Genomic DNA, 12,816 nt, shown 5'->3' with positions numbered 1-12,816 from the left:
AAAATGTTTTCTATTATTAGCACAGTGCAGATTTCACTTATGAAGGAAGTTTAAAACCCGAAGAAAAAAAAATGAAAGCTAGCTTACTCGCAAATGAATGGAAAACCAGGAAAGAGGAAACAACAGCAGCAATAGGGCGCTCTGCACTCAGTCTAGCATGCGGTGACCTTCCTCTGTATCTCATCTCAGAAAATCATAAGTGGACAGTGTATTACTTTGCCCTTGGAACATTATGGCTTTTTTCACTTGTCTCACGTCATTAAATGCCCCTGGAAACAACTATTCACTATACCTGCTCTTTCACTGATAAAGTCATTGATTTATGTTTTTCTGCATTGTGTTTCAATAAACCATCTGTCTGACCCTGACCAGAAACGATGATCTTTTGTGTCTGACTAAAGCTAGAACATGATGTGGCATTTTATATTGGGTGGTATTGTTATATTTTTCATAACTATTGAATATTAAAATAATATTTCTCAATTATTATTATGAGAGTTATTTAATTTAAATTTAGTCCTATAGGACAAAAAGTAATTCATATAAAGCATACAATTAGTAATTTAAATGTTGTTGTGTATTTGTGTATTGCATTTAGACCACATCCATTCATCCATTATTATTATTAGAATTATCCTTATATGCAATAATTAATAATTAATAATCACTATATATATATATATATATATATATATATATATATATATATATATATATATATATATATATATATATATATATATATATATACACTGTTTAGAAATATTGAATTTAGTAGTTGCCTCCACATTGTCACTAGGTGGCATTAGCTACCCTTTGAAATAAAACCATGACAAGGCGCTTGTGGTCAGTGTAGTCAAAATAATTAGTAAAAATTGATTTGCAGTTCTACAATTTAATTAACGTGCAATGTCATGGATATAGTAATGTACTTGTGCACAAATGCACTGGCAAAAATACAGCATCTGTTGAGTTTAATATACACTGATGGCGCTTAATAATATGGGCAGGTCAGGTCCATATGCATCCGTATTAATCACACTTTTAGTTTTAGTAATAAGTGCACTTTCATTTTTCTGCATTAGTGAGCGCCTATAGAAACTGCAGACCGAGGAGTCAAGCTTCATGATTTGTTCACCATTCTGATTACTGCCCCACATCAGTGGAAGCAGATGGCAAATCAAGTCTAAAAATAATTCACATATGCATGCCTGCACATATGCAGTGCTGAGAAGACTATATGAACAGGTCACTGAGCTACGTCTTTCCACTGATTTGAATTTACATAAAAAGCATGAACAGTTTGATCAGCTGCAGTAACAATCTACCTCTCAGACGCTGCACACATCACTACGTATTGGTCTCCTTTATTGTTTTCTCTCACTTCCCTTCTGTGCAGGGATAAGGAACTGTTCAATGTGTGTGAACATCTGTTAGGAAGAAGGAACATTAAAAAAGAAAATGTGCAATTTTCAGTTTCATACAAAGAATGTATCAATGATGTTTGTCTTTGCAATAAAATTACAATATTTCAGTAGTTTAATTATTTGTTTGATAAAGCTCTGATCTACTGAATTGATTGTTTTACAATCGTAAAAAGACTTGTTTTATGAGAAATAGAACATATGGAATTGCACCTTTTCCAGTTAACAAAACCTTTTGAGAAACCTATTTTCTTTAAACTACATATAAAACCCTTGTCAATCCAACTCGCTGTGCAGAAAATTGCTTTGAAAAATTAAGTTAAGCCAACTTTTCATTTTTTTTTAAGTACTGGGGAATTCCAGCATTTCCTATTATTTCTGTTTATTTGTATTTACTAACACTTTTTTGGTTTTTTATATATATATATATATATGCAGCTCGGGGCCTTTTGATCACCTATATATACTTAGAAACTAGTAGCCTTGTCAATCCAACATTGTCACTAGGTGCCAATATATATATATATATATATATATATATATATATATATATATATATATATATATATATATATAATTTATATATATATATATAATTTTAGTATATATAATTTTTATTATATATATAATTTTAGTATAATTTTAGTAACATTTTAGTAAAATTTGTGTATGGTTCACGGCAGACACTTTTGCAACCACAGTACTGCCCACCAGAAAATGTAACCCAATTTCAAATATTGACAGACGAGAACAAAGGGACTGTTATCACTTAGAAATAAACTCAGCTTCTGTCAACAGCAAGGTCAGCTACGCTGCTCAATTCACAAACCATCTGAACTCTGTGTGTCAGATTAGAATTACAGCAAATAAGCAAGTGTAAAAATTAGGCCATGGATTTGTGTGTGCCATTTCACTTGGCCCGTATTACAGCGGAGCTCAGTTGGTATTGATAATCCAGTAACATTTTAGTAAAATTTGTGTATGGTTCACTAGCAGACACTTTTGCAACCACAGTACTGCCCACCAGAAAAATGTAACTTAACCGCCAAATATTGACAGACGAGAACAAAGGGACTGTTATCACTTAGAAATAAACTCAGCTTCTGTCAACAGCAAAGGTCAGCGCATGCTCCAATTCTACAAAACCATCTGAACTCTGTGTGTCAGATTAGAATTACAGCAAATAAGCAAGTGTAAAAATTATGGATTTGTGTGTGCCATTTCACTTGGCCCGTATTACAGCGGAGCTCAGTTGGTATTGATAATCCAGTGTCTTTAGATTGTAATCCCTTGCTGGAATTAAGGACACTGCAGAGGACTTTTACACAGGAATAAGACCAAAAATGATCTTATGTCATTAAGTCTACTAGATCTAATATTGTAGTTGTTCATTTGGGTGACGTCCATTTGGTCTGTCTCATCAGGGTTCAACAACAAAAAGAGCTTAGATAGTCTCCTGTTGTTGTTAAAGCGACGTGCATTGTGGAGCAATAGAGAGGGGTCATGTGAAGATTGAATATAGAACATTAATCTTTAATCTTAATGTTAGTTTTGCAATGGCAAAACACTTTAAAATAATTGTTTCGTTTTTGTTTGTTTTTTTTATCACTGATCATCTGGATTTTATATTTTTTAATAAAATAAAGCGTCTTATTACACGTTAATGTTGATCCTAAATACAGACCGAGCGATTGTTTGTCGCAAATTTATGAGGAGCAAAAAGGCAATTTAATAATAAGAAATATTAACAATACAATGCAAAAACATGGCCACAAGGAAGAGTGTCATTTTTTGTCTCACAAAAAAAAAATAACAGTATGTATTTATTGAAAGCTTTTCGGTGCAACACGGCTCCTTTGTCCTTGAGAAAAGCTGGAGAGGAGAAAGGATGAAAGGGAGAGACTGGCAATAACATTTCAATTACAGCTTGGCAACAGCGCAACACAGGTGCAGTTTTCATGATCTCAATGAAAAATAGAGCTTAGAAGAACAAGACTCAACAGACAGATAAAGTATTGTATATATATATATATATATATATATATATAACTACTATATATATATATAGAGATATATATAAAATATATATATATATATATATATGTTTTTTTCATTATTATTAATTGATTTATTTTTGCTAAGCCAGTGTTTTTATATTGATTTCTTTGGGTGTTACCCTCTACGATCTCCCCAGACACAGAAGATGTTTTTAAAGAGAGATGAAAGTAAACTACGAGTCACTTGGTCAGCCTCACACGTTGCCACTTTCACTGCAGCTGTTGTTGTTATTGCTTTAGACAACAGAGTCTAAACACACTGTCTGGAATTTGGAAAGAGGGCGTCGTTGTTGTGGCACGTTGCTCTGGATACTTCACCTGGGGTTGGCAATTTGGTAGGCAGTCTGACAATTCAGCGGTTGGTGTTCACGAATTTCTTTCTGAGTCATTCATCCAAATCGTTCTGTACATAACCTTCATACTTGTTTCATATCTGGGATGCTTCTCATGGTCAGAGAATCAAAAGAGGTGGCATTTTTAGAGCTTATTCCGGTCGTTCTTACTGGTCGCCGCAATCCAAAAGCGGCTTGCAGCAGGTCTGTTCTCATAAAACCCAGCTGATTAAGATAGCGATATAAATATTTTTGTGCAGTGAATTACTGGCTGCAAAGAACATTTCACTAAACAATACAGTGAATGTTTAAAAACTGATTTTTTAACGTCTCCTGTTCAGCCTATATATGGTAAATGCATTGTGCTTCATTTGCTTCATAAACAGTTTTGGTACAATGCAGATGTCCACTGTAAAAATGTCCTGAATCAAAACCAGATATCAACCAGCAATTCAGCATAAATGTTAGTAGCTTTAGGGAAGAATTTGATATATATATATATATATATATATATATATATATATATATATATATATATATATATATATATATATATCTTGAAACAGTGCTATTCAGCATTACAATGTCAATCTAATGGGACGTTACCTCATTCAGGCCTATAATGCTTTTGACATTTAGAGCAAGAAACTACTTAGGCTACCCTAAGTGCACAGCGCTTCATGAGCACACTTAAGTCACCCTGCAGACCACATATCTTTACTGTAAGAAGCTTTTAATTTGGACTCACATTAATTATTCACCTCCAGTTCGCATTACAGCGAGTGCAGCCTTATATAGGCCTATATCATGATACAAAACCATTTTGACACTTATGCATTCTGTGTAATCCTGGTGTTCAACTTTTTCTTCAATATTTCTCTTGGACACGCCATTAACTGCAGATGGCTTAGTTATATTTTAGACCTAGCCCTTTTTCTGTTGTAGGTACAACCAGCACACCAAAAGGTGAATTCGGTATGTGTATGATTATAATACAATAATACAAAATTATATAAAACAAATGCAAGTTTGCAATATTATCTAAATGCTTTATAGATGATTTCAGTTAACTTCCGGTCTGTGTGTGTCGGTCTGGTTAGTGGCGCCGGCTACAAACGCAGCTAATGATGAGTAATAAAGTGGGTTTTAGGTTAATGTGCTGTGAAATTCATTTCCCATACATTTATTTACTTGTGGCGACCTGCCACGATATAAAAACCGACCGATTTTCCAAAAGGTTTCGTTGACAAAAACATGAGCACGCAATGCACGTTTAAAAACCAAACAGAGGCGTGGGTGATTTTTATATCACTGCTTTTCTTGAAGGAAGACTGTCTTTAGGAAAATGTCATTTTCATTTCACGCCGCGCGCAAAAGCGTTTGTAAGCTCGGAGCTGCGTGTGTACGGCCGTTACCAGGGAAACCCCCACTTCACGCGCTTAAAGCACCTCCTGCTGGCAGACGATGAAAATGCGTTTTTATTAAATCCGTCAGATTTACGCTATTTATTTTGCTTGTTATCAGAAAAAAAAGCCTACTCTAGAGGGACTTAGTTGTTATTGATTGCTACCGGAAGTTGAGTTACAGCCACAAAAGCACTCATGCAGGAAAAGCCTACATTCATAAAGCCCGCTTTAAACGTTATCATATTGGCTTCATCATACTATTTTCTATTATCAGCCTGTATTCTTTTAAGGCCCATGTTAACGCCTGTCAACGAACTAATGATCAAGTTTATCAGGTGACTGGTTGCTATGTTGATTCAGTGCCTTGGGCGTTTTGAAAACCATACGTTTCATCACACATCACGTTTTCAGGTCAAACTCGATTCTAATAGGGTAAAATGTTCAATGTCGCTGTTTCTGTCGGGTAACAACCCTGCACGGCAGTCCGCTCTTTCGTAAACATATAAAGACTCATACGCCGTATCAATCACGGTCAAATAAACAGCAAAGCTTTCACCGCACGGGCTGTAACACAAGCGTCCCTCTCGTTCTCGTCAATGGATCTATTTCCAGCCCTCGATTGCGTGGCAGTGATGATGATGTAATAGCGCGAGCGGAACGCGCGCTGTCATCCGCAGCATCCGGGTCCCAAACAAACCCATCCGCGCGGAGAGAGAGAGGCGCTCTGAGTTCGAGGCTCCGGTAGCCCCCCCTCGGGAAAACAACGAACCGGAGCCAGAAATGCCCCACCGCCCAGCTGCGGACCGCCTTAACGGGCTCATGTGATGCCTTTCATATGTTTATAGTTTTTTTTTTATTTTCGTTAATCGATATCTGGCTGTTTTGGCGTTAGTTTGCGTGCTAATAGGCTAGCCATCGATTGATGGGTGTTGTGTGACCGCTGGTTTGTAGTGTTTGGTATCCGGCCCAACATACTGATATTAAGGCTCTTACTCGCGGCTTTGGTGCCTCGGTGTTTGTTCCTCCAGCGGAGACCGCGAAGAAGCTGGGTAAGTGATGTTATGTCAGTCTGACGTACATTAAATATACGAGCTAGCTTCTCAATGCTATCTGGTTGTGCGGCAGTTCGCACATGCTGAATAAGGGCAGGGGCTTCATTAGTAAACAATTACGGTTGCTTTAATGCCATAAAGGTTCATTTGGCTGCATAAGCGTCTATAATGTTTTTTTTTGTAAACGGAAGCTAAAACATAAACAAAAGTAGGCGTGTAGGCAAACAAGTTTACTCCATTGACGTGATGGCGTAAACATTTATCTAAACAGTTTACTTGCTACTGGAAGCCTGTCGCACCTGTGGCTCATCGCGTAAATCATCATACCATATCCATGAATACGTTTTCATTTTGCCAGCTTATGCCGTAGCGGAGCCTTTACTCACTCTGTTTTGTGTTTGTGTCAGAGCAAAATAAGAAGAATGGGTGCGTTCTTAGACAAGCCAAAGATGGAGAAGCACAATGCTCACGGGGAGGGGAACGGCCTGCGCTATGGACTCAGCAGCATGCAGGGATGGCGTGTGGAGATGGAGGACGCACACACAGCTGTGATGGGGCTGCCTTACGGCCTCGGCCTGTGGTCTTTCTTTGCCGTCTACGATGGGCATGCGGGCTCTCAGGTTGCTCGTTACTGCTGTGAGCATCTGCTGGAGCACATCACCAGCAACCCGGACTTCAGGGGAGGCTGCCCAGGGGGCGGGGACTCAATTAACGCCGAGCCCTCCGTGGAGAGCGTGAAATGCGGAATCCGCACGGGCTTCCTGCAGATCGACGAGCACATGCGGGTCATGTCCGAGCGCAAGCACGGGGCCGACCGCAGCGGTTCCACGGCGGTGGGTGTGATGATTTCCCCTCATCATTTTTATTTCATCAATTGCGGCGACTCCAGAGCCTTGCTGAGCCGCAAGGGTCGCGTCCACTTCTTCACCCAGGACCACAAGCCCAGTAACCCCCTGGAAAAGGAGAGAATCCAGAACGCGGGTGGTTCTGTAATGATCCAGAGGGTCAACGGCTCTCTCGCCGTCTCGCGTGCTCTCGGTGACTTCGACTATAAGTGCGTGCATGGGAAAGGCCCCACCGAGCAGCTGGTGTCCCCGGAGCCCGAAGTGTACGAGATCGAACGCTCTGAGACTGATGACGAATTTGTGGTGCTGGCCTGCGATGGCATTTGGGATGTCATGGCCAACGAAGAACTGTGTGATTTTGTGCGTTCCCGCTTGGAGGTGACGGAGGACCTGGAGAGAGTGTGTAATGAGATCGTGGACACATGTTTGTACAAGGTAAGGTCAAACCGTGTCGTTATTTTTATCTGCATCTATTAATTCAAACAGAAATGCATGAAAATGCTATTCATGCATAAAATTACTTAAATACATCATGGAAATGGTTTTTAATTTCTAAACATAATTTTGGAAAGAGGTAGTATTTAATTTGAATAAAAATTTAATCCTGAAATTAAAATAAAGGGGGGAAAAGTCTAAAGTAGTTTGGCATGATTTTTACTATGATTTTTTTCTCAGGGTAAAATCCTGCTTTGCTGCTTATTATGTAAAATGATTTCATCCTCTATAACAAAAGTCATGTGGTGCAACCAACATGCAAAAGCATACATAGGGGAGAAAAACCAACAAAAAGGAAATAATACCAGACTCCTGCAGACCCTATTTTTCTTTAAAAAATATTAGAAACATTGAGCTGTTTGACAAGACAAAGTTAGTTCACACTGTAAAGTGTCATGTGGTGCGACTTTCCAAAATTGCAATAGGACTATTTAAGTGATTTATGTTTGCAAACAATATTGCCGGATTTGTAAAATCATATATAATGAAGCATATACTTTTTACTTGATGCTTTTTACTCTTTACTGTATACATTTTAGGGTTGGTTCTAGCGTTCTTATGTCAGTCTAACTGGAGCATTCTTTCTGTGTTTGTTTTTCAACAGGGTAGTCGAGACAACATGAGTGTGGTGCTGGTATGTTTTCCCGGTGCCCCAAAAGTCAACCCAGAAGCCGTGAAGCGAGAGGCGGAGTTAGATAAGTACCTGCAGAACAGAGAGGGTGGAGCATGTAAAAAGGCGAATAAATAAAAAAAATATGACAATGACTAAGAGAGAGTTATAGAACGTGAGCATTCTTACTTAATTAGGTGAGTTTCTTAGATGGCAGTTCACACTTGCCAATGAAGTATACGTTACAGTTAACGTAAAGTTTCCAATTAACGAATCCCCATATTGGAGAGGAAAGACTCACTGGTACTGTATTAGCACAGTTAGGACTATTCAGGATCAATTTTAACCAGAGAGAAATACAGTGTGAATTTATTTGAGCTTATATTGATAATTAGAGGCCTTTATTTATTGCCAATATTAAAAAGCACTTACACAATTTAGAGGTAACCTTTAGCTTTACCAGAGGTTTTATTGTAGTGTATCCGAGAGTCCTACGCTCCAGCGCAAATTACTTGGCGTATTATTAGCTACTAAGTGATGGTGAGTAAGTGCAATTGTAGATTAGGAAAAAGGAACGATGAAAACCCAACATTTGGCTCTGCACTTTTTCATTAAACGCTGCTATACTTAAAGGCATCTTCTAATAATAAGAGAGAGACCAAATTTGAGATCTCAGTTAGAATATAATATGTTTGTGTTCGAAGCAGAATTAATACAAAGTGTAGTTTTGCGTTCTGTTCGTGACGGTGCGTTCTTCAGATAGTTGTATTCATCCACTTGTACAAGCATGTGTTTAAGTCTGGCACCCGTTTCATTTGCATCTTTCTGAAAAGTCGTTCTAAATGAGTGAATGTCAGGCCTCCACTGCTGATTACCTGAAATTGTAGCTGACACTGCTGTACGTGGCCTGATGGTGCAGTTTTGTGTCTACAGCAATGGCCATGAGCATTTTAATCTGCATGATTCCTGTTCTGTAATGAGGAACATTGTTGCCTTAGTCCTAATTTACAGTGACTACCTTGATTAGAATCGATAGGTTAGCACTTGGTGTCCGACCCCAACTGCTTGGAAGAGTAAAATTAAATCCAGTGGACACATGGTACTGAAAGCATGCACTGTACCGCTAGCACGATAAGTTGTGTACACCTCCTGCATGTACGCTACATTAAGAAAAAAAAAAAACAGGGATAGATCTTATTTAGAATTAAGTTGGTCTGATAGTTTTATACTTTGTACAGTATACATTTGTAACCCACGAGGAACAGCTTCCGTGTGAACTGAACACAGTATTGGAAAGATCGCGTCGATGTTTTACAATCCTCTCTGAGTTGTTTACTACTTGTTGCCTCAAACTGACGCTTTGTCAATCCTCTGGTTTGTCTGTGTAACTATTAATTCGTTTAGTTAGGAAATCCTCGGTGCATAGAGTGGGATTCAGCCTACCTGCACGTTTTGGGATGTAGATGCTTGTTGGTACAATGACTGAGCATTTATAGTACAGCGGTACACTGCTTTTGTGTCTGTAAAACCCAACAAGATTTGGAGATTCTGGAAGCTAAGTCTCATTTAATTGTGTATTTGAACCCTTTAGACACCTCCAAAGGAAAATTTACTTTCCCACCTTTCATTTCAAACCCACGGAAACCCATCCATTAAAAACTTTGGATCCCATTAATGTTGAAAATATTTAAAATCGGCTAATATTTTAATATATCGTCTTATAAATAATAATAAAAAAAACCCATCATTTTGAGGTTTGTAATAAATTGACACTTTTCATTTTTGGGAGACATTTTAAATAAGGCACGATGTAATGCAATCAGTCAGAAAACGGTTCCCACTGTTTCAGAATGTGAAAGTCACCCAATCACCCAAAAGTGAAAATTACCCCATGATTTACTCGCCCTCGAGTTGTTTTACTCAAATAATCCAAATAATCAGCAAGTAATCAAACAGTTGAAATAAAGTATCTGTCAAGAGTGTGTTATTGTCCCCATAAGGTGGGACATTTAGTGTAAATAGCCGCTGTCTAGTTAAAATGTTTGGATGAACTATCTTTTTAAATCTGGTCAATTTTCGGTGTGGACAGGTCTACCAGTGCACCACAAGAAAAAATAGTTTAGTGTCAGTTTAGTTGCGCCTTGTTACAGAAACTTAGTTTTGCCTGCATTAGTAAAGCATGGGGTTCTTTCTCTTTAGGTACATTTTCCCTTACAACCAAAAGATCCCACACGTTCTTCACGTCTTTGTATTGCCAGGAGAAATATGTTAGCTTTAAGATGTGTTTAACCGAATGAATAACATAGTGTGCCTGCTCTAAGAGAGAACTCTTGAGATTAAAATGATTGTAGGTCATTCCTGTACCATATCAGTTTCGTTTCGCTTGGGTTTGTTGTTGTATCTCCTCACTGTCTGACACGGCTCGATAATCCACTGTTTATTAAATTAGCCTTAATTATTTTCTTCCATAATAGCACATCTGAGATCTTGTACGCTTCGGTGAGACATGTAACGTGTTTGTAGCCTGACAGGTTTTTCTGGGAGAGCCTTTAATTGTGCCTACGAGTGATTCTATGGCCAGTTGTAGCATTCAAATGAACTTTCTAAGTCTTGTAAGGTGGTTTTGTTCGTTTTGTAACATTATTCTACTCGAGCGTCATTTTAGCTTGTGCATTCAGTAGCACATTTGGCCCCTTACAGCAAGTGCCATACGAGTGATTTTAAACCATTCACCTGAGATTATTGCTGCACAAAGCACAACCCAAACCCCTAATGAGTCAAACGTGGGGTGGAAATATTGCCTTACAGAAAAATAAAGCAGGCATTAAATGGGCCATTTAAGTATTGTAGGAGATTTGCCTTGATTTCGAACACTGTAGCACCATCAAATTGAGATCTAAAGGGAAAGAAAATGTCAACTGTAAGTCTGTCCTGTTCATTGGATTTCGATCGAAGCAACCGACTGCTAATAAAAAAGGCCTTTGTAACGCATTGGATAACTTCAAAATGTATCTTCTGGAGTGTTAATCAAAAGGGCAAACGGAGCCCATTTACTGTCATTTACTTGCGCTGTGTTGTGCCGTTGGTCCCTGTGTGTCACTTCTGTCTTTACCTCTCAGGTCCAAACTGACAAGCAACAGAGGACACTATTTATTTGAATTATTTATTGTCTTTATGGTATTTTACCTCTTTTGAATGAAACTGTCCATGCATTCCATTTTCTTTAGCCAAATAAGCACTACTAATGCAATGAAAAGCTTCTATTCTTTTCTTCTTGTATTTATTGTTATACATCCTCGTCACGAATGGTCCATGTGAACCGAAAGCTACGCGAGTTAAAACGCATCATGTCTTGGGTTCCTCTACACTAAGTAGTTTCTTCACATGCTGTTCACGCTTGTTCACTATTCTGTCAGAGTAGATCGGTCCAAGGTTGACGATATGTAAGGGTTACAATCTATGATCGGTCCTTTCTTAACCCAACAGACTGTTTGCGTCTGTGTTTGTTCAATTTTACCTCTCAGAAGGTAACAGTTTTATAAAGCTCATTTTGGAAGATTTTTCAACTACAATTTCATAGAAAAGTATTTCAATATTAGAGGGTGAGCACCCAATATTTTCTTTCTTTAGTTTTTATTTTTGTACATTAGCACCCGGGTATTAGCAATGTAGACAAACTGTGATCTTGTCATTCTTGGCTGTCAAATATGAATCAAATAAAATTATTTACGGAAAGGCTGAATTCGGTGTTTTTCTTTCTTTTTGGTTTATTCAGAGAGAATGAATGCATGGTAATCAGATTTTTAAAAAAAATCTATGAAATGTATTCTTAATGTTCTTTTTCACTAAAAACATTTAAAATGCTTTTTGTCTCTGTACAATTACATTTAAATGTCTTATTAAATCTGTTAAACAATCTGAAGAATTTACTATTAACCAGTTAACAGGTTTTCAACGTTTTGTTTAGTACTTTATATGAAAATGTAATTTTTTTTTTTTTTTAAAGACCGGCAAAATCTGAATGAAAACCTACTCTATTTTTGGCAGAGAGTGTGAGTCATGGAGGATGTTTAATAGGCTTCCTGCAATGAAGAAGCAGTGACTCACACATTGGCTGCAGTTGCCTTCTGCGCTCTTCAGCATGTTAGTATCTCCAGTTTATTAAATGTGTTCCAGTGTAAGTGCTGAAATAATGTATGTAGCGTCTGATGGAGTGCTGCAATTCATGAATGAAATGCTTTACCTCCGAGATCTCTCTGCTGAAGGCCTTATTTGGGTGACTCACGGGTCTTCTTTTGTGTTTGGCCAGTAACTCCACCATGTTTATTAGACATAATCTTGCTGTTTTCGTCATTGTATCTTTCTACCTCTTTCTTCCCCTTTATAATACTGGCCTGAAATACTGATATAAAAGCCCTGTTATCTGTTTATAAAATGTAAAGAGGGAAATATTAACCAAGAACGGCTCTGGTTAAATGAAGAATTTGTGCCCTAAGCCACATGCATTAAATCGAGTAAAGTCTTTTACAATAAGATTTCAAATGCATGATGTCCTTTTATGCTTTCTTTTCATCAGAGAATTCTGTAAAATACTG

The 12,816-nt window shown here is 37.8% G+C and overlaps 1 protein-coding gene across 1 annotated transcript; it reads left to right on the top strand.

Moving 5' to 3' along the window:
* Nucleotides 1-5,899: 5,899 nt before the first annotated feature.
* Nucleotides 5,900-11,956, top strand: ppm1ab (protein phosphatase, Mg2+/Mn2+ dependent, 1Ab). Its single transcript, XM_043236872.1, has 3 exons — nt 5,900-6,268; nt 6,679-7,551; nt 8,216-11,956. Exons 2-3 carry the CDS (start codon nt 6,694-6,696, stop codon nt 8,357-8,359), a joined length of 1,002 nt encoding a protein of 333 aa, XP_043092807.1. The 5' UTR covers nt 5,900-6,268; nt 6,679-6,693; the 3' UTR covers nt 8,360-11,956.
* The last annotated feature ends 860 nt before the right edge of the window (nt 11,957-12,816 follow it).

The sequence above is a fragment of the Puntigrus tetrazona genome, chromosome 4 (assembly GCF_018831695.1).
Source record: "Puntigrus tetrazona isolate hp1 chromosome 4, ASM1883169v1, whole genome shotgun sequence".
NCBI lineage: Eukaryota > Metazoa > Chordata > Actinopteri > Cypriniformes > Cyprinidae > Puntigrus > Puntigrus tetrazona.
The sequence above is the reverse complement of the archived record's forward strand: the minus strand, read 5'-3'. Positions and strand labels throughout refer to the sequence as shown.